Below are 21,882 nucleotides of genomic sequence, written 5' to 3' on the forward strand. Positions count from 1 at the left end.
CAATTCTAGTATTTGCCATCTGGTGAGTTAGTAAACAGTGAACATCACGGCACTGGGAACGTGATTAAAGGACAGTAAGTACCCGGGTGCTTAGAACTTTCTGGTGACATGGCCTGCTCCTCGCTGCTCACAGCACAGTCCAGGGAGACTGTCCATCTGCCCTGGGAGCTTGTTGGAAAGCCAGGCCCTCAGGCCACCCCGAGCCCGCTGAGTGGGGACCTGCCCTCTAACATGACCACCAGTGGGTCCAGCGCACAAGACATCTGAGAAGCCCAAGCAGGAAACCCGTGTATCCAGAGCCAAGTTGTCAAAGGGAAAGAAAGTTCTCGAACTCTGCCTCTCCTCTTGGTCAGCTCCAGGAATCTTCCTGTAGCTCTGGCGTGCGTGGGGGAGTGAGTGAGGACCGTGTGCTGTGTGTGCGGCTGGAGGGAGGGGGCGGCACAGGTCGGAGCCCCTGACGGGCGCAGTCTCCTTCCCGCCGCACTGGCAGCCTCCCCTCACCCACGTCCCCATTTCCCAGGGGAAGCCACGACTTACTTGTCGCTGATCTGAATGTACGGCTCCTCGCAGCGGATGGGGTCAATGCACTTGAACCCCCCTTGCAAATTGTAGCAGGTCTGTTGCAGGGTGCACGTGTGGTTCCTGTGCTCACACTCGTTGATGTCTGAAAGGCAGGGCAGAGGCGAGGCTGAAGCAGGGCCGTGTTCCCAGGGTGCTGGCCCTGGGCCGGGGGGAGGGGGTCCCTGGGGGTGGGGGCTGCCTGGGTCTGACAGCAGAGCTGCCCTGGCCAGTAGGGCAGCCCCTGGCCACCTGGGGCAACTGAGCACGGAGAAGGTGGCTGGGCCCAATGGCGATGTGCCCAGGTCAGTGGAAAAGACACACGAGATTCCGACAACTTAGTACAAAAGCACGTAAACTATCGACAAATAGTTTGTATACGGGGCGCATGTTGGAACATTTTGGATAGAGTGCATTGAATGAAATGTAGTCTTAAAATGAATTGTGCCTGTTTCTTTTCACGCTTTCAATGTGACTCCTAAAGAACTTTAAATTGCATGCGTGGCTCCCACGTGTAGCTCATGTATTTGTATTGCTTGGCACTGCGATGGAGGGTTCTTGCTGGTTCTTGCTCCAGAAGGCTGAAGTGGGTCAGCCGCTCAGCTACCGGCCTCCCCCACTGGCCCCAGTGGGTGGAGCATGGGGCTGGAAATCGGGCAAGTGTAGGATCTGAACAAGACCCACCCCTTACGCAGCATGGGGTCCTGACCCTTTGAGGGACCTAGCAGTCAGCTGTGTGAGGTCTCCCTGGCATCCCTTCTCTAGGAAGTCAGGAGGGAAAGGTTGACCAGGAGGCCCCCAGGGGCCACGAGAAAGCCTGGGCTCTGCTTGCTCAGGTCAGAAAACGTCCTCGTTAGGTCGGGAGCAGCCCTCAGAGGGGCCGCAGATCCGCCTAGGGAGGCAGGACCAGCCCTCGGCGGACGCCACCTCTCTCCGCAGAGTTCATTGACAGACGTGAGCGTGGTCATGTCCTTTCTGGGGCCAAAGGCTGAGTCACAGGGCAGGAAGGCACCGGCCCAGGCACCCTGCCCAGAAAGTGCCCCTCTGGGAGCCACCAACACCCACTCATGCTCTCACCCCTGTCACCTTCCCAGAGCTGCACAGGAGTCCCCAGGGGAAGACATATGAGCCAGCCCCACCGTACACCCCCCTCCACCGGGCCCCTCTGGCCGGCCTTACCCTGGCAGCTCCGGTTGTCATCCAGCAGGATGTAGCCAGGTGGGCAGGAGCAGAAGTACGTGCCGGGCTGGTTCACACACTCGTGTTGGCAGAGGAACTCGGAGAAGCTGCACTCATCCATGTCTGGGGGGGGGGGGGGGGGACAAGTTACACCTGCTGTTTATAACCACAGACTCCCTGGAGGTGGGAGCTCAGTGGCCATCTACTCCCGCTTCCACACTCCCGGACATATGACAGCTTTACGGCTAAGAAGTTGCCAATTTGCTTCTTGAATACTTCTGGTGACGGGGACCTCACTACCCACTGAGGCGGCCCATGGATAGATGGACAACTCTAACTGTTAGGAAAGGATTTCCGATGGGGAGGTGAACTCGCTCTCCATTGAGCTTCCCACTCCCTCTGCCTCTGGCCCGGCTACGTTGCTGACTCCTTGTGCCCTGGGGGTGGATCTACCCTCCTTCTCTGGAAGGGAGAGGTGTTTGCTCGCTGGAGTTTTCTGATTACAGAGCTCTTCCTCAGAACCCAAACATCACTCACTGGCCCTGGTCTTTATAAGGCCAACTTGATTAATTGTCCCAAGTTGAAAAATAGTTTTATTCCTAAAAATCACAACTAAAAGGGACACATCCAGAAAGCCAGGGGGTGTCCATTATATCAAAACTTCATTACGTCCAGAAACCTCCTTGAAAGAGAAAACGCGAGAGTGGCATAGGGTGGGCGGGCACGCCGCCCCTCAGCGGCCGGCCTGCCTCCCTCCGGGGGCCTCGGGGCCTCTGAACCGGAGGGGGTGGCAGTTGCTGCCGAAGCAGGCGTTGCAGCAAAGCCAGCTCTTTATCACACCCGGAGTTTGGCAACGAAGCCCCCATGCGCGCGTCATCCAATCAACAGGCCAAAGAAAACATGTTTTCATTTCATTTGTTGTTTCCCGAAAACTTGCTTTCACGCGTTTCCCCCTGTGACATGTCCTCGGATTGCTCTCAAACTCACAGACCGCGGATGGCTGGAATCACCCCGAGCGGCTGTCAGCCAACGAGGAGGCTTCCCCACCATCGGATAATCCGGGTGTTACAAGCCTGATGCCTCTCACAGCCTTCCAGTCTCTCTCGGGATCTTCAGGTGACGGGTTACGAGCCAGCAGAACTGGGATGCTGACTGGAAAGCTAACGCATGTGCAGTGAGATGGGCCTCTGCCCTGGCCCCTCCCACTCCCCTGGGAGCCTGGTACTAGTAGAGTCCCCGTCTCTGGCCCCGCCCATCATAACAAAGTGTGTGCTCACTCTTCGCAGACTCCTGGACTGCATACATGGCTCCCATTTGTAGCCCCCATTCTATCTCTACGGCCTGGCAGTGCTGTGGAGATTTGTCACTTGGTGGTGTTGGGGTGAGGCAGGCTCAAGGAGGCTGAAAATGGGTCAGTGTGTAGACTTGGTTCAGACCTTCGGTAGAAGCAGTAGTAGCCCCTGGCGGTTCCTGAGACTTGCTATGTACCAGGCACCAAATTAAATGCTTTACCTGCCTCATCTGATTTCATCCTCACCTCAGCCCGTGAAGGAGGTGCTATTGTAGCCATGTTTTACAGAGAACAAAATTGAGGTTCGGTAACTTACTCAATTCACAGATAATGACTAACCAGTCAAGTGGGGATCTGAACCCAGCCAGCCTCCAGATCCTATACTTGTCAACACAATTCTGTAAGGTCTCCCTGAGTGGATCATACTGGGGACTTAAGATGGATGGATTTGGGGAGTCCTGAGCCACCGGGCAGCAAGGGGCCGTAACAGACACGCTCAGTGTATCTTAGGGTCTGCAATCCCCAGACCGAAGAGCTGAAATACGAGCCCAGTTTCTGGCAGGGAGCATGCATGAGGCCCTTTTCACTCACCCACCTGAAAACCCACCATGGTTCCCGGGACCAGCTGGGCTTCCCAAATCCCCGAGGGACAAGGGACACGGCTAGGAAGGGTCTGGTGCCGCATGGAGGGGCCACACTAGCTGTGGTGACAGTGAGGGTAACATTTCCTGGGGAGAGTGATTAGCTGAGAAAGGGGGTAAGTAGAAGAGACGGGACATAAATTCTGTGCCACATGCTATCCGAAGCCAGCCCTAACGCCCTCAGTGTCCAGGGGGCACGGTCACTCTCAGTCTGAGGAACGTGGGCATCGTGGTGGACGTGGAGAAGTTGGCCATTTTAGGTGAAGCCAGGCAACTGACAATCCCTGCCAAACCACCGAGGAGGTCAAGTGCTGGAAAAGCCAAAGGTCTCTTCCACTTAGGCTCAGAGAAACACGTGGACCTGTCATGACAGCCACACCGACATATCTCATCTTGGTGACCACCCCAGGAGGGTGTTTGTTTTTCAAAGAATGAGGAAGCTGAGGCTTAGGGAGTGGCCTGGCCAGGGAAAGCACTGCACAATAGAGCCAAAATCTGAACTCGGCTCTGCGGGTGGGAATACACCTCTGTGGACGTGCAAGCAATTCTAGAGACACCAATGACCCCATCTCCCGACGCTCACCCGCCCACCAGTTAGTTCCTCGGCCCCGATGCCCCAAGGAGTGCCATGCGGGAAACTGAAATCTGGGAAGAAAGCAGCTTGTCATGCCTGAGGGTGTTTTATTACGGCTTCTGAGCTGACATTTAATCGGTGGGAGGCTCCCTGTCCCTGCCTGCTCGCTGCCCTGGATTCCCTGGCCCCTGGGAGAGGCGCGGGTTTGTTTCAGGGAACTCTGTCCCCAAACACTGCAGGCCTGAGTGGCGCTCTCACACAGTCCCATCACGCCCTGGGTCAGCTCCTGTCACCGTGAGACCCAGGATTAGGAAACGTTCCATCCTGCCAGGCAGGAAGGCTTTCACACCCCAGGGCATGGCGGCCACTTGTTTTGAAAAATACAGCGAAGCATCATGAATTCGGCCTGTGCTCCTTTACAAGTGTTGATGATGCCAAAAGTGGATGGGTTGGAGCTAAATTCGACATTTACCAAACAACAAAAACAGCAACAAAAACGGGGGAGGGAGGGAGGGAGAGAGAACAAAAGAAAGCTGTGCGTGGCTCTGTGCAGGATGGTAATAAATTGGAGCACGATGCGGTCCCTGTTTTCAAGGAGTTGACAAGAGTTTACAAGTTTCTTATTACAAGGGATAAGAAGAAAATTAGGACAGAATCCACAGTCTGGCATGGGCAGAGAATCAGCTTCTCGGGCTTGGAAGGAATTTATAAAAGGCTCAACTAAGCCACCACATCTATGTTCTCACAACAAGTTAAGGGCTCATTCATTCACTATTCAGTCATTCACGCATTGATTTGACAACTACTTATTTCATGCTCGCTGGGTGCCAGGCCTGGAGCTGGGCACTGGGTATGTGTAGAGATTTTAGGATTTCACAGTGTTTGCCGTTACATACATGATCTCATTCTCTCCACACACACACACCCCTCCTGACACGACCATATGAGATATACTATTGTTCCTGGGTCGCTGTCCTCTGTCAGCACCGTCTGTGCTATCCCCAGGACTTGAGTCAGTGCTGGGTGAGGACAGAGAACGCAAACCAACGTGCAAAATTGGGTGACCCCTCTCCCTCTTCACCCCCATCTCAGACTCTAAAAGGTGGCTCCATTGGTTTTTGCATTTGGCCTCACGGCCACCTTTCCAGAAGTGACTCATCCCTGCGTGGTGTGGTTGTGTCCCAAACGGGAGATGTTTCTGGGAATTGAGAGGAAACACCTGTGAAGGAAGCCCTGGACCTCCACCCCCCACCCCTGCGCCCCTAGCACAGGTGGAGACCTCCAGGACTTAAACAAAACCCATTACCACTGCAACGAACTCCGTCATCCTCCAGTTCATATCCTGGGTCACAGCGGCAGATGAAAGAGCCGTAGGTGTTGACGCAGGTCTGCACACAGGGGTTCTCCGAGGCACACTCATTCACGTCTGTGAAAAGCCAAAGCGCATCACTGACCGTTCCCAAACAACAACACGAGGCAGATCAAAAGGCACTGGCAACCAAAGCTACTGTGGCTGGGAGACCAGGCCCACAGGCAGCGAGGCCCTCCGCCTGGGACCCATCAGACTGAGAAGTCAGCCCCCAAACGTGTTCACTGAAGAATCAGGGGCTCCATCCATATGTCCCTCTGGAGTCCCGCAGTGGGAAGGGTAGAAACAACATGTACACATGTCCTATACACGTGTGCACATGCACATATTTATACCTCCTAGGAAGTCCACTCTCCAAGGTCACCAACAGGAATTTCTCGGCAATCTCTGCTCTTTCCCGCCACCTGCCACATTCCATTCCCAATAAACTCTCCCCTCACCCCCACTGACGTTGACATTTCAAGCACACACACAAGTAACTGTGACAATTCTAATAATAACTCTACTGATTACTGCTATGGAATGAATTGTGCCCCTTTCTCCCCTTCCCCCCGCCGCCCCTTTCCCTCCGGCCAAGTTCACGTTGAAGCCCTAACTTCCTATGTCATGGCATTTGGAGCTGGGACCTTGGGGAAGTCCGTAAGCTTAAGTGAGGCCCTAAGGGTGGGGACCTCCTGAGGGAATTAGTGCCCTTATAGAAAGAGACACCAGAGACTTGCTCCTGCTCTTTCTGCCAGGTGAGGATTCAGAGAGAAGTTAGCCAGCCACAAGCCAGGAAGAGAGCCCACGAAAGCCCCTGGCCATGCTGGCCCCCTGATCTTACACGTCCAGCCTCAGGACCTGTGAGAAAATAAATTTCTGTTGTTTAAGTCCCCCAGTCTATGATATTGTGTCAGCTGGAGTTGAAAGAGACAATGATGCATAAATAACATCACTGATAATAACGGGACCTCACATTCACTGAATCCTCACCACAACCCTGCTTTAGGACCACGGCCCCGTGTTACAAGTTCAGTTGGATAAGGAGAGGACCACAAAGGGGCATAGGAAACTGTTAGGGATGATGGAATGTTCATTATCTTGAGTGTGGTGATGGGTTCATGGGTGTATACATGTGTCAAAGTTCATAAAATCACGTTCCTTGAACCGTGCAGTTCACTGTACGTCAATTATACACCAACAAGATGCTCACGTTTGTTTTAAGGCTGAGAGATGTACCCAAATCCCCAAGCTAACAAGGGTGCAATTGTAACTGGAACAGGAGTTAAGGGTTTTTCCATAAAACCCAAGATTCCTTCTGCACAGCTGATGGAGACGGGGAGGAGGACTGGGGAGCCCCCTCCTGCACTAGCATTCGCTGCCCAGCTTAAAGCACACTCTCTCCCAGGCTCCTCACGCCAATGACCAAAGTTCCAGCCGAGAGAACTTCTATCCTCTTCAAACGTCCCGGCAGCCCTCTTAAGACTCTGAATAGAGATTGGAGTGTTTTCAGAGTTAAAAGCCTTCACAGTGAGTAGCTTTGAGAAGCTTTTCTTAAAGGGGAGGGATAATCCCATGCCCAGATACTTCCTGCTTCCTGGAACCCCTCGGAGCATTTTAGAGAAAGAAAAATAATAGTCGGCCATGCAGGGTGGGTCCAGTGAGATCCCCGCGTCCCCTGGTGCCCACGGGGGTTTGGAGGCTCTCCGCCCGGGAGGCCAGGAAAACGTGGTGGCGCCAGGCTGTGGAGGGCAGGTTCAGGCAGGACGGCGCTGGTGAGCATTAGGGCTGGAGCTCGTGGCTTCCAGCCAGACGCTGGGCACACAGAGATGAGCAGGCTTCAGTCCCACCCTCCCTCTCAGCTGTTTCTGCAGAGCAGCAGGACCCAAAGGATCCTGCCCCCCCCCCCGCCCCCCGGGACCCTGGCTGCCCGCTTCTGCCAGCCCTGGGAGCCACACATGTCCTATCACCCTCTGGGTCCCGTGGGAACAGACCGCTCCACTGCTGGACAGGAAGGCCGGGCCCTGCGTCTCCGCTCAACTCCGCCGCCACCTGGCTGTGGCACTGGCCAAATTGCTTAACCTCTTGGCTCCTTGACTTCCTTGTTGGTGCAGAGAGCCACAAACACCTGCCCTGCCTCCCTCGTTAAGGCCACTGCTGGGATTCAGTGAAATGAACAGGTGGGACAATGTCCCGGGCTGTTCGGAACATTCGTGTCACCAGCGGGCCCAGCTGATGCAACATCCCGGTGGCCCAGTGCCCATGTCCAGGCCTGGGTGCTGTGCCTGCTGCCGGACTTGGCACCGCCAGGCGTATGATCTGCTCCTGGTCACAGGCCCGTCCCTGAGAGGCTCAAGGACACATGGGACTTTGGCCTCTGCTGCGCCTGGCTGTTCCTCGGGGGGTGTCGGGTGCACCAAGCCAGACTCTGGGGGGGTGAGGGGAGAGGAAGGGGGGGACCTGGGCTGGCACGTCCAACCCCAGCCTTGGCATGGGGACGCCTGGATCTGCCCTGAGCTGCTTATCACAGCAGCAAGGGAGCCAGGCGCCTGCTCCCGCTCCAGGGACAAGGGAGGGCCTTGCTCTATCGGCCCCTCGACCGCCCAGCCCCGTCTCCACTCCCAGAAGAAAATGACCTCTGCTGGCGAGAGGAGACTTGTTGGAACAATCAGCAGAACCAGCTCTGGAGGGGAGCCTTCCAAAGAGTCCAGGATCGCGCTCTTTAAGGCCAATGCCTTCCTGTTTACCCAACGATTTAGATACGATTAAATGGAGACATAATATCCTCCAACTAGCTGGCCAGGAGCCCGCCAGCCAGGCCTCTGGTGGTGTGACAAGGAAATGGGCCCTGCGAAACCTGGTGGCAGCTCCAGACAAAGACCTCATTCTGAGTCCCCGGCACTGCCTCCACCCTGGACGGAGCAGCTGCCAGGGCCCGGAGGCCCGGCCGGGGGGCTGGGGCGGGCGGGCGGGTGGGGAGCCGGCGGCCAGGCCAGGCGGGACCTGCACTAATTCCTCGAATCTTAAGTCCCCCATTCATTTCCTGAGCACGAGAAACCTGCAGATGGAAACCACAATAGGCACGGAGATTGTTTTCCTTACTTATCAGTGCTTGACGTGATCATGTGAAAACCAGAAAATGCCTCCGTTTCGTCTCGTTTCTGTGAGGAATGCTGAGTGGTAGGGGAAGTCACCGCCACCACCAGACTCTCTGCTAAGTAACAGGCCCTCCAGGCGTAGGCTGAAGGGAAAAGTGTAACAAGAGGCATCAAAAGGCCCATGAAACCCCTGCATAGCGTGCGCGTGTTTATTTCGCCATTCATCAAGGGTCAGGTCAGGCGTTCTTTCCGACCACCCCACTCTGGCCCAGGAATTGGACTTAGGCGACAGGATATGCAAGAACATGTCTGATGAGCCAAGAAAGCCGGCAAGGCTGCTGCTGGACAGCAGACAGAGAAGCCAGCCCACGAAACCGTAGCTCCCAGCTGACGGATGACTGCGGTTCTCCCTCCAGCAATGCCCAGAGCCCTCCTTGACATGCATCACGCAACCTCAGCTCAGGTCTCGGGTTTCTGTAAGCAAGGAGATGCTCGGGCAGGGACACTAGGCGGGAACGCGCTTCCACCGCGGCCAGAAGCGCTGTCGGGCTCGGCAGAAGACAGCCTCTCGTGTTTCACGGCGTGTGCGCGTTACCGTTCACGTCGCATACCTTGGCAAGACCTTCCATCCTCGTTGAGGGTAAAACCGGGGTTGCATGTGCAGGAATAGGATCCAGGAACATTCGCGCACAGCTGCTGGCAGTAGCCATAGCGACATTCATCAATGTCTGGAAACAGAAACACGCAAGGTAAGACAGTTCTTCTCCATCACAATGCCACCCCCCTCCCCACCAGCGTCAGTACAGCCCATCTCTTCCGGAGAGATATCTCGAAGGGAAGCCAAGGGGAACCGACGTGAAGACCAGACCTACTAAGTGTCAGGGCTGGTGATACTCTCTGGATTCCAAGGCTCAATCTCCCCATAATCCTCCCCGACCCATCTTGGTCCCATGAACACCTGAACCTATCTTGAAAGTTGTAGAGGAAAATTTTGCTTAGAGTGGGCAAGATGGCCTCTAAGATTTTCTCCATGGTGAGAGTCCACTTTAAGATTGTATATAAATGTTTCCTTGCCAAGGAAGGGACTAGCTCAAAGTATAAGAAGAATCTGTAGCCTCGCTCCAATAGACTCCTCACCAGCTCCATCCACCATGAACATGCCCACGTGTCAGGAACAAGAACAAGTGTAGCAGAGGACGAGCTGGTCGCACTACGGTCTGGAGACCCACGGATCCGGTAACACCAGGACTCCGGAGCTCACCGGGGATCTCCTCCTTGCACTAGAGCGGACATACAACTCTGGCTAAACACACCTCTTCCAAGCCGTGGCTGGTCTTTCCTGAGCAAGCCGCTCTGCGAATGAATGGATCCTTTTAGCAGAGTAGGCAATCTGACCTCCCTGCCAACGTGGACCAGTCCATGGGGAGCCTGGGGTCACTGGGGAAGCACTTCTCAACCCCCCAAGTTTATGGGCTGATGGGCTGGAAAATTCACTCCTGTGAGGTAGGATGTCTTGAATGAAGCCTACAGGTGGAGACAGAGTCCTCACCTGTACAGGCACCTGCTGTGACCTACTGATCTGACCGTAGTTGTAACTGGTTCTTGCCTCATCCGCGGTTTGCCGCTCTGTTGACTAATGAGTTTGCTGACCACTGCCCTAAACGAACCACATCCCTCCCTGGCACCCTGGTTCCCAGGGTCCATCCGGCACTCCAGAGGCCAGCTCAGAACCTCAGTCCCTGTGTCTAGTTCCTACCACCTGCTGCCAGAAAGGACCCCACCTCCACCTCACCTATTGTCTAACCCAGTGGTCAGCAAACTCATTAGCCAACAGAGCGGCAAACCGCGGCTCGTGAGCCGCATGTGGCTCGCGAGCCGCGGTTTGCCAACCACTGGTCTAACCTTCCTCAGAGGCTGTGCCCTGCCCTTGTTCTTCTGTTTGACCTCCGAGTCCCAGCTACTTCTACCCTGGCACACCCCACTGCCCACTGGGTGCTTGGCAGCTCATGCTTAGCAAGCACACTGACTCGTGCAGTGGCCGGTCCACCTCTTCCCAGGGTGCAGTTGGACCCATCACCAAGGACAGGGAGGCAGCAGGGAAAGGAGAGGACATCCTAGGGGACCTTGGAGGAAAGGCAGCCCCCAGGCCCTCCTTTTTCTCCAAAAGCAATGCCTCCAAAGGTGCACAGAGCGGGTGGTGGGCACGGCTATGGAACTTGTGTTTTTAAAGCGAAAGAGAAGTTTGGCCTGAGGATGGCAAGCGTTCAGCCACAATTAGGATGTAAAGTGCATGTGGCACCAGGCAAACCTGTCAGGCCTCCAGGAGAGCCCCTCCCAAAGCTGCACACTCGGGGGCCAGGAACCTCCCCCCAAGGCAGAGGAATGTCCCAGTGTCTGGCCACCCTCAGATCAGAGGGGTTTCCTCTGTATAATCAGCCCAGCCTGTGTGTCCCAGGCACCCGATCCTCCCTTGCGCCCCCTTGTGGTGGAAAGTAACTGGGCTGAAGAACAGGAGATGGGTTTTAGACCTCATTCACTTGGTCCAAAATGTCCCTCCTCTTTTGAGTCTCAGTTTCCAACTCCATAAAAGTTGAATGACATAATATCTAACATCCCTTCCAGCTCTGAAATCCTACATATTAAGTTCCTGCACAAATAACTCACAATGCTGTGCTTATGTTCAAAGCAGCGGCATCAAATTTTCCATAATAGCGGAGGTTGGTTAAAATGCACAGCGACCATCACATTCGCAAATGCCCGTGTGCAGCCAGCTCTTTGGTGCATGTCTGGAAAGGGGAGCCGCGCCAAGTCTAGGCTGGCTTATCGGGCCCCCAGGAGGCCGCAGACAGGGCCCTGGGGCCGACCTAAACGCAGTCTCAATCGCGAGAGACTTGGAAAAGAGAACCTTCTTTTTCTGTTTCCATGATGTCGTGTGGATTTGTTCCTCAGCTCCTCCCGGGCTGACTTTGGGGCAACGGGACGGTGTCTCAGAGAACTGAAACTGGCAGGGCTTCTCCAAGAAGACAGCACAGAAATCACACCCCAGAATAGAAATTGAACTGACAGCGAGAGATGGCTATGAATTCACTCACTTGGCGAGACCGAAAACTACAGGGAAAGAAAGGAAAAGAACCCTCCAGTGAAAATAAACAGGGAGATCATAGAGCAGATGCCAACTGCAAGAAACAAAACTCTCAATTGGGACGGCTGGCTCCTTAACAGGAAAAAGAAAGCCCAGCCTGTGGGGTGGGCACGACGGGGGGCTGGGAGGAGACGGGGTTAGCGCAGAATCTGCTGACCCACACGGGAGAGTTGGAACGTCTCTGTGGCTAAGCAAAGTGTGCCCTTCTCTTAGCATGATTTCTAACGAGGACAGGTTAACTCTCACGTCCACCCTTTCCTGCCTTGGCGATAAGCGTCCTGAAGGCGGGAAGAAGGTGTAGGTAAAATGGAACAGGAGCCTTCCAAATACATTTAACAATTCATGCGATGACAAGGCAGAGATGGTGGCAACTGATTTTAAAAGGTGGCGGGGCCCTGGCTGGTGTGCTCCGTGGGTTAGAGTGTCGGCCTGCACACCGAAGGGTCGCAGGTTCAATTCCTGCTCAAGGGCACTTACCTCGTTGCAGGTTCATTCCCTGGGCCCAGTCAGGGAGCATGCAGGAGGCAACCAATCAATGTGTCTCTCACACATCGATGCTTCTCTCTCTCTCTCTCTCTCTCTCTCTCTCTCTCTCTCTCTCTCTCTCTTCTTTCTCTCCCCCCCCCCGCCACCCCCCCCCCACCTCCCTCCCTTCCATTCTCTGTAAAAATAAATGGGAAAATATCCTCAGGTGAGGATTAACAACAACAAGGAGAAACACAGTGGTATTGAAACACGTAAGCGCATAGCCTTGTACCTCCCCCCGCCCCCCTGCAAAGGCCACCCAGCGATGCCCACTTCACAATGACCCTGGCAGCCATTAACTTCCAAGAGTCCCTGTGAGCCCCCAAGAGCTGTTACCTAAGCACTGGCCTTCCAGGAGCCAGTAGCCTTCGGTGCAGGAGCAGGTATACCCTCCTTCGGTGTTGATGCAGATCTGGGTGGGGTTGCATTGGTGGGAATCCGTTGCACACTCGTCCACATCTGTAACACAAACATATTCCGAAGAATGTCACCTCCATCTGCGAAGGGCCCCGGAGCCACCAGAGGTGCCGGCTGCTTGCTTGTCTGGCTGGGAGGCAGTCGATCACATTCCTGGGTTCTATCCACAAAGATGGAGCCACCTCCAGATGGGTGCCACTGGGGGGCACGGGCCTTTCATGGAGCTCGCCTGCTGCCCAGAAACCCACCGAGGGAAATGGCCCAGAAGAGAACACACACCCATGGGCTCTGTTCCGCCGCCCTAGCCCATCGTTTTCTGAAAGCAGGGCACCTTGACAATAACCATTACTTGATTTAGAAATGCATTTTGTTTAGGCTTCTCCTTTCACTGTTACGTGGGGGTCTTTTGGGGTCTCTATTGCGTGCACAGACCCACGACACCTCTGAGGACATAACAGAAGAAAAGGAAGTGCCCCTGCCCAAGGAAGCTTGGGATCGAGTCCCTGGATTGGATCCGTCCACGAACATCTTTCAGTCTGAGGTTCCTGCCCCTTCGTGACGCTTCATGGAGCCCCCAGTGCTCCCTCCTCTCCTGCGGCTGACCTCTGTGCCCACTGCCCACACGGGGCTCGTCTACACCGCTTCATGCCCATCGCTGTCTGTCTGTCTGTCTGTCTGTCTGTCTGTAGTCACTTGTGTCCAAGGCAGTCCCGTCTTCATTGAGAGTGACAAAGCATACAGACCAAGCTGCAGCCATAGTCATATTTCTCAAGACACCCGGTGCACACATTCAGCCTCAAAACGGTTTCAACTGAAACGAACCCTTCTTTCCCGTCTCCCGTGCTGTGTTTTAGGGAGAGCATTCAGATCCTATAACGGGACCTCCTGACCCCGCCCTCTCCCTTTGACCGCAAGCCCTGGCTCCGCCTGGCCTGACCCCAACGTCTTTCCTCCTGTCCATCCTGCCCTCGCCTGTCTGTCCCTTCTGTCCCCTCCTCACTGCAGTCCCCCCACCCCCCGCCTCCCGCAGTGGGCCATCGCAGAGTTGGAAATAACATCGGAAGCTGCAGTTCGCTGAGCTGTGTAGTGTGCTGGGCCCTCACAGATGTCAGTGTGTGTATTCTCACACTCGCCCTGCCGATGGGCTCGTCGTCCCCATCGTACAGGCGGGAAAACTGCACTGAAGGAGCTCACAAGCCCAGACAAAGGTTCAGCCCAGGCCTCCCTGACTCAGGATAACAGAGGTCATTCCGCCCCTAGACCCGGCAGGGTCGGGAGGAAGCTGGCACACCTGGCTGGGGGGACCGCACTGAGCCGTTGCTGCCTCTTCCTGTCTCTCCTGGAAAATTGTCTGCCTCTGAATGTTGCCTATTGCAGACTGTGGTGGGAGAGGGGGGCACCAGGGGCCCCTCAGTGGAAGCTCCCTGAGAACAGGGGTCTTCCGTGACAGGCCTGTTCCGCTTCGTGCTCAGGGAGCGAGCATGGCTGATTCAGGGAAACGTTCGGCCAGGCGAGCAAACAACGGCGTCTTGGGTTCCAGTGACACCAGCGCAATCCACCGCCCGCCACAAGTCAAACACCAAGAAACCGATCAGTTCCCACCCTCCAGGAACCGTGTGTCTGGGCCCCGCGTGGAGCCAGCCTTCAGTCTCTAAACATGGACAGACTCCAAGAATCTGGTTCCAAGGTGGGGGCCGCCTCCGCTCCAGCCTCGGTGGCGAGGACCAGCCCTGTTCTCAGCTGCAGGAGCTCCTGCCTCTGCCTCCCGCCGCCCCCCCCCCCCCCACCCCCCAGCTCTGCCCACCTAGCCGAGCCTCCCAGGGGAACCTTGAACAAGGCTTGGCCAGCAGCCGCGCCTGCTCACATCCACACTGAGGCCTAGGATAATAAATAATGCCACTATCGGCCAGAGCATATTTACATTTTTCCGGAGGGGAGTGATGGATGGCAATTGTACCCTGGGAACAACACTGCCTTAGGAATTTGTGCTCTTTTTCCTGCCTGGAGGGGGATGCGGGGTGAGGGAGACCCAAGGCGAGCAGAGCCATTAGGGAGCCTTGGTGACCGCCAGTTCCCAAGGCTCTGTCTGTGTCACTCACACGCACGCCACGTGCCCGCAGGGCCCCACAGAGAAGACCAAACATGTGCGAGTGGACCCGACTGGGCTCAGAAGGGCAGGCGGGGGCCTATAAGTGCACGTGTGTGTATGTACGTGTGTATATGCACGGGCACACACACAGGCACAGGCAAGGCGATCCAACCAAGACACAAAATCTTTAAAGTTCATTTTTTTTAAAAAACTCTACCATTTTTACTGAGTTAAAGAATTAACTCATTTCTGTTGATGTATGCTCAAGAAACGAATGTGTAACGTTCGCCACCTGGTTGAATGGACTGTCAATATAAATGTATTTTGAGAACTGAAGTCCCTGGAGCAAGCGTGTCAAACTCGCGGTCGGCGGGCCGCATGCCTCATTATTTAAATGAGGTATGCAGCCCAGCGGCCGCGAGTTTGACATGCTTGCCCTGGAGTTTTGGGTGGAGGGTGCATCCCATCTTTGTATCCTCAAAACATGCGTGGTATAATGCTGTGTCCATAGTAAATGCCCGGTAACCACTTGGTGGGAGGACGAATGAACACACGAACTGCAAACAGGAATGCCTCTAGACCCCAGACAAATGTGTCCCAGACAACTCGCTAACAAGACCGCTCTGGTGTGTGGACTGGAAGCACAACCGGCCCCACCGAAAACCACCGGCCGCCACACCCCCTGGAGGCGGCCACTCGGAGGGCTCCACGCGGGGCTGGGGGGCCCACCACACATTCCAGCTCACAGCCGAATCGCTTACATTAAATACATTTGACTTAAATAACAGAAGGAAAAATACGTCGAATCACTCCAAGGACATTCTTTGGCAAAGCGTCCGCGCCTGCACAGTGGAAAAGCACACGCGGCGGCAACCCGAGTCAGTGTCGTTAGCCTCGGGCGCGAGCCGGGCCTGCTGTTCCTTTTCCTTTCTGTGTGATATTTAGGAAGAGTCTCCTAAGAGAAAAGCATGCTGGGTTCATTCAGTCATCTGCTCACTCCGGCTCTCACTCAGTCTTCGTGCTCTACTGTGTGTGTGTGTGTGTGTGTGTGTGTGTGTCCTCCCAAACCTCCAGGTCACTAGGGAGAGCTGGCATCGAGCACAGTCCCTCCATCTGGACTAGTCCCCAAAGCAGACTTTGCTGAGGGCCCTTCTGCCCGCTCCCTGCTCCCTGGCCGCTGGAGGAAGGAGCCTGCTGACTCCTCCAGAACCTGCAGCTGCGAGCGCCCAGCACTGCACCCGCCCAGGAACGAATCCCCGGGCGTGAGCAGCCAGCTCTGGGGCCCACGTGGCTGTGTCTGAGCTGTCATCCTTGTGCCGACGCCCCATCCGTGAAAGCAACTGCTGACTTAGCCATGGACACCAGCCCACCTCATCCCTGACGGCCCAGGAGGCCGCGGGCGGGAGTGGGCTCTGGGCCTCGGATAGCAGGCCACCCATCAGGGACATGTTCGGGGTTCATGCCACCAGCTGGGTCCCATGGCCCCTCCAGACAGCAGCTTCACGCGGGCAGGTGCATGAAGGCGGGTGAATAAAGAACAACCTTCCAGTCCAGTCACAGCCTCACGGAGGCACCAGATGGAGGGACCGGCCTTCGGTCATGAGGACACACTACCCAGCAACCCGGGACCACAAACGACTTGTCTTCCAGGCTGACTTGAGGGGCAGGCGGGAGGGCCACGGGCCACAGAGACACCTCAGAACAGGCGTCTGAGGGAAGCGAGGGGTGACAGGCATCCATCTGTCGGATGAACTCTCGGGACCTTGTGGTACCACGTCGCATGTCCTTCCTGGGAGTGGGCGGGTTCTGAGAACACAGCCTACCACCCACTTCTCTGTCCCGTGTGAAACTGAGGGTTCCGAGGACAATCCCAGGGCTAACTCGCGGGTTATTATATCCGCATCTCCACAGGGAGGCGTAACAATTGATGTGCTGACATAAATACGTTGGACTATAAATCGTATGTGTGTGTATGCCAGCTATTCATTATACACTGAGTGGCCAGATTATTATGATCTCTGAATGCATAATAATCTGGCCACTCAGTGTAGACTGACCACAGAGTTGGGATTTTAAAATAAGGTTTTTCCATGTATAAGAACTGCATTGTGGGTAGTTAGAAAGAAGCCGAGGACTTACTAGCCAGAGGCTGGGGGCCACTATCTCCTGGTCCCTTGACATATCTAGATTTGCAAGCTTTCCCTTATGCATAAATACACGGAGTGGCCAGATGATTATGCATTCAGAGATCATAATAATTCGGCCACTCAGTGTATTTGAATGTGTGTATATATATCTGAATTTATATTCCATCATTTATACCTTTAAGTTGAAAGGAAAACACTTAAACTGGTTTCCTAACGCCAATTCTAATAGAAATAAAGTGTCCTTCAAAAACCATAAGGCAAAACACAGCAAAGCAAGAACGAATGGTTCCCTCATGCCCGCGGGGAGAACACTTCCGAGGCCATGCGCCCAGCACCAAAGCACAAGCGGAAACAAACAAAGGGCCGAGTCTCCCCAGAAAGGACTGGTGGGCAAGAAAGCCAGAACTTCGAGGGCAGGCAGAGCTGCGTGTGCAGCCAGGCTCCTGCCCGTAGTAACTACGTATTCCCGAGCGTCATTCCCTGACCTCCTCCGGTGTCCTGCAGAGAGAGCCGGGGTGGCCTGCCTCTTCGGCTGCCCCAAAAGGTCATCCATGAATGTGTTCACAGGTCCCACCACCTCTGCCTGGCACACAGGAGGTGCCCGGGAAATTGTGTTCCCTTCCCTGTGCGGGGCTGTTTGTAGCACCTGTGAGAGATTGGGGCAACGTGGCTGCCGCCTCCTGCAGGCTCTTGTTCTGCAATTCACCAAAGACACCAAAATGACAGGCGTGATCCGCTCTGTGGTTCAACCAGAGCCAGAGCCAGAGCCGTCTCCCCCCCAAGCCCAGACACGTGTCAGGAGGTTGGGACAAGACGTGCACCGAGGCTGGAGCATTCCCTCCCGGGGTCTCGGGGTCCCCGCGGCACGGCGGCACCTCTGGATCCATCTATGGCCCCACGAGGGCCTGATCCGAAAGCCCAGGTGCATGTGTGCCTGACTGAATTCCACAGCCGAACATGATCACCCTTCGCCGTCTGTGACTCTCCCTCTTCCTGCGTCGCCTCTTCCCCTGTGAACAGCAAAGGGCTGACTTTGCGAGCCCGTGTCCACAACCTCAGCTGTACGTCTCTGCCGTCGGCCCAAAGGAAACGTTCTCCCTGGGCGACGCGGGGAGAAACGTCCCCGAGTGTGTGGACAACTGCACCTTCCCCAAGGCCTCCACGGGTCCTTTTTTGGACACGGCAGCAATCATTTCCTTGGTAGTAAATTTTTACCCAGTGAAACAACATGTTTTCCCAGCCCGATTTGGTTCCTTCCTCGCTCCAGCTAATGGGGCTTGATAAGCGAGAAGAACATAACAATGGCACATTCCTACGTCTCCGATTGAAGCCAGTCTCGGGCCTGCTGCTGAGCTGGGTCGGGGCCATTTTTCAGCGAGACGAGCCCGGCCAAGGCTGGAAGCCACACAGGGCCTACTTCCCGAACACCTGCTTAATTAAAGACCTCAGCGTTGGAGAACTCGCCCGACGGGTTCCCAGGACATCTGCACTCCATGTGTCTGTGGGTCCCGGGCCATCGTCAGGAACCAGACCGTTCTGTGTTTACGGCATTGTTCCCGGCGCCTGACAGTACACCTAGGATACACCGCTTGCTGGTTCTGTACCTCCATTTGGGCAACACATATGGGGTCCATTTTCCCAACCAGCAACAAGACAATCCCCTCCTTTCGATGAACCCGGCTGGAATGCAGGTCCCCACCTCGCCGTGAAAAAGGGGGAGCCTGGAGGGGAGGCCGAAGGGCCCCTTCTCGCCCTGGCCTTCTATGGAAACAAACGCCGCTGCTAATGGGGATCACATTGCTGGTTCCTGAGTAATGATTTTCAGCGAGTGCTTGGTAAACATCAGCTGACTCTGCCGCGCTCTCTCTGCCGGGCAGCGAGCTGACCCGCTGGGCCTTGCTGTGTGTGAATGGTGCCCGCCTTGGCAGGTGTGGCAAGAGGGAGCTGACAGATAGATTCCTTCTTGAGCATCACGCCGCCAGACGCCCTGAGAGTAGGAGGACAGGCTGCTCGATGCCAATCTAGACCTGGCATTTTTTTTTACTTAAAGGGCGTGAGGCTTTGGTCATCATTGTGACTGCAGAGCAAACAGACCATCCCTTTTGAAGGGAGACCTCTCATGAGCCCAGCAGCCTGCAAAGCTCCAGCTCTTCAGTCCTGCCACCTCCCTACAGGATCCTCCCCTCCTTCCCTCGGAGCCCACGCCTCCGCCACAGCCCGACCTCCGTGCTCCGTTCTCATGTCCCGGCCTGTGATGTCCTGGCCCCATCCCCACACCCTCTTCTCCATGCCGTCTGTTAATGGCGCCACCGCGTTTCAGTCACCCTCACATTGCCCCTCCCCACACTCCCTGCTCTCATGCAATTCTTCTGAAAACCTTGCAAATCCCCCTCTTCCCCTCCCCCACCCCCAAAGACTCCAAGGCCTGACTTTCCTCTAAATGACTGAAATAACTTGGCTCCTCGTCCGCTGGTCTCCAGTGTCTCCCCCAGGAAAGTGTGCTAAACACAGAACCATCCAAGGCACAGAAGGGATCGTGTGGCTCTCATAACTGTGTGTCGCCTCCTTAGGAAACTCAGGGGCCACACAGCACATCGAGGCGGCCTTCACACTCACACGCGCTAAGCACACACTGTTTCCGAGCGCTTCACACCGCGGCACATGGCTCGTGGTGTGTGGCTCCGTCTCCTGCACTATACCGTGAGCTTCCAGAAAGCAGGAACTGGGCTTGCTTGTTGTATTGTAAATCATCGAATGAGATCCAAGACGCCTTAATGAGCCAATTCATTAGGGGTCGTTTATTGCACGTGGCCCAGAGGGAGGTGTCTTTTTCCAAGTCTCTGAGCCCCGACACAGAGGAAGTGTCTCGTATTTATACCTTTTGAGCGTCTTTGTTTACAGGTTTCACAAAGACCTCTGTGTAGGTAATTGTTACAGTTAGTTTGTAACCTTGAGTACATAATGAGTTAGGACTTGGAATTATTAGTCTATTTTAGTCTATTACAGTGGTCGGCAAACTCATTAGTCAACAGAGCCAAATATCAACAGTACAACGATTGAAATTTCTTTAGAGGGCCAAATTTTTTAAACTTAAACTTCTTCTAACGCCACTTCTTCAAAATAGACTCGCCCAGGCCGTGGTATTTTGTGGAAGAGCCACACTCAAGGGGCCAAAGAGCCGCATGTGGCTCACGAGCCGCGGTTTGCCAACCACGGGTCAATTACATTGGATGGCTAGCTTACAAGGTCAGACAGTTAAGTTTATCTTTTTCTATAATTTGAACAAAAAAAAACACAAAGTCATTTTACAGAATAACAGACTGTCTTAAAGTGACAGAGTTTATAATGACAGTTTACAGGACTAGGGACTATCTAACAATAGCAGAGAGTTTCAAACAGCAGGTTTTGTTATACAAGATGGAGGTTACTATGCTTCATGCTCACACCTGTACCCTGAGCAGCGAACGGTGCCTGGCAGGACAGAGCGCAGAAGTGAACTTCGTTGGAAATGAAGGTACTTCATTCGTGGGCTTTTCAGAAGGCCAGAGGGGAAGGCAGTGAAGCCATGGACATTGGAGGAAGCAGTTCAGCCACCCACCTCTTTTGGGGCCCGTGGCCCGTATCGCACTCCCCTGGGACGAAGGATGTGACGGACGGAAGGACGCAGCTCTGGCCCCACGGAGCCTTGGGCCCCAGCTTGCAGGGCCTGGGGCCTTCCTCCCATCCCTGGGAGGATGTGAGCGTCCTCACCCCCAGAGGCCTCGTCACACCTCGTGCTGGACCTGGAGGAGCTGTTTCCTCTTTCCTCCCAGACGAGGACGAAGCTTATTCTTAGCAATCAAGGAGGGGGACATCAGAGGAGCGGAAAGGCACGCCTTCTGCCTGGCCTGAGAACGCAGCCGCAGGACCTCTTAGGGCACCGCCAGGAAACCCGATCCATGTCTCAGGCTCAGGACAGCCCCGCAGCCTGGTGCAGCTGTGAGAAGAGCCAGGTGCGCAAATTCACCGCCAGGAATCAGTCGGCCCACGGTCGGCAACAAATATCCAGGAAATCGGCACCTGTTCTCTTCCCACCCCCGGGGTCAGAAAGCCCTGCCGCCACTCTGACTCCAACACTAACCAACCAGGTCCCCTGGTGAATGTCCCTGACTTTCTGCACCTGCCTCCTTGTGGCTGAAATGAGGCGACCGTCCCCTGCCTTCCTAGGGCTCACAGGCCCGTGGGGAAGACAGCTGTGGGCACAATGAGTGTGTGGAGGGCACTGCAGAGGGCGCTGAGGACACGGAACTGGGAGTGTCCACATCTGGGGGGCTGGGGGGAGTGGGGGGCAGGTCTTGACACTGAACAATGATGTAGGAGAACAGTCCCTTCACATACACCCATTCCTGGAACCCGAAGCCTCTTGGGAAAAAGGAGGGAAGCGACAGAGGGATGGCTCTTTCAACATCACGTTACAAGAAACAGGCCAGCGCCCGGCCGGCATGGCTTGGTGGTTGAGCATCGACCTATGAACCAGGTCATGGTTCGATTCCCGGTCAGAGCATATGCCTGGGTTGAGGGCTCGATCCCCAGTGTGGGGCATGCTGGAGGCAGCCGATCAATGATTCTCTCTCATCATTGGTGTTTCTATCTATTTCCCTCTCTCTTCTTCTCTAAAATCAATAAAAATATATTTTTTTTAAGAAAGAAATGGGTCAGCGGGTGAAGAAGATGGATATTCATCCTGAGACAGGCCCACCCTGCTGGTCCCCTCTCCTGCCCTCACTCCTCCATGCTGGTACCATCCACAGATCCCGCTCCCATCTCCAGCAGATGACCCCAGCACGTGAGAGAATAACTGCTGAGGCTACAGCTCAAGAGGAGGGCAAACCTC

At 55.1% G+C, this 21,882-nt stretch overlaps 1 protein-coding gene and 1 pseudogene across 3 annotated transcripts in view; one reads left to right on the forward strand and one right to left on the reverse strand.

Annotated features, from left to right (window-relative positions):
• The window catches only part of LOC307097890 (dCTP pyrophosphatase 1-like), a 447,295-nt pseudogene that overhangs the window by 327,202 nt on the left and 98,211 nt on the right, over window positions 1-21,882 (forward strand). The gene's annotated exons all lie outside the window — the stretch shown is intronic.
• The window catches only part of FBLN5 (fibulin 5), a 70,207-nt gene that overhangs the window by 9,554 nt on the left and 38,771 nt on the right, over window positions 1-21,882 (reverse strand). For both annotated transcript variants that reach the window (XM_079769771.1, XM_079769770.1), the window contains exons 5-9: window positions 12,693-12,815; window positions 9,301-9,417; window positions 5,550-5,669; window positions 1,738-1,860; window positions 538-664 (exon numbers count right to left, since the gene is read on the reverse strand). In XM_079769771.1, coding sequence (XP_079625897.1) covers window positions 538-664; window positions 1,738-1,860; window positions 5,550-5,669; window positions 9,301-9,417; window positions 12,693-12,815 — 610 coding nt within the window. The remainder of the gene's footprint in view (window positions 1-537; window positions 665-1,737; window positions 1,861-5,549; window positions 5,670-9,300; window positions 9,418-12,692; window positions 12,816-21,882) is intronic.

This window comes from Cnephaeus nilssonii (genome assembly GCF_951640355.1).
Source record: "Cnephaeus nilssonii genome assembly, chromosome: 4".
In the NCBI taxonomy this organism is placed as follows: Eukaryota; Metazoa; Chordata; class Mammalia; order Chiroptera; family Vespertilionidae; genus Cnephaeus; species Cnephaeus nilssonii.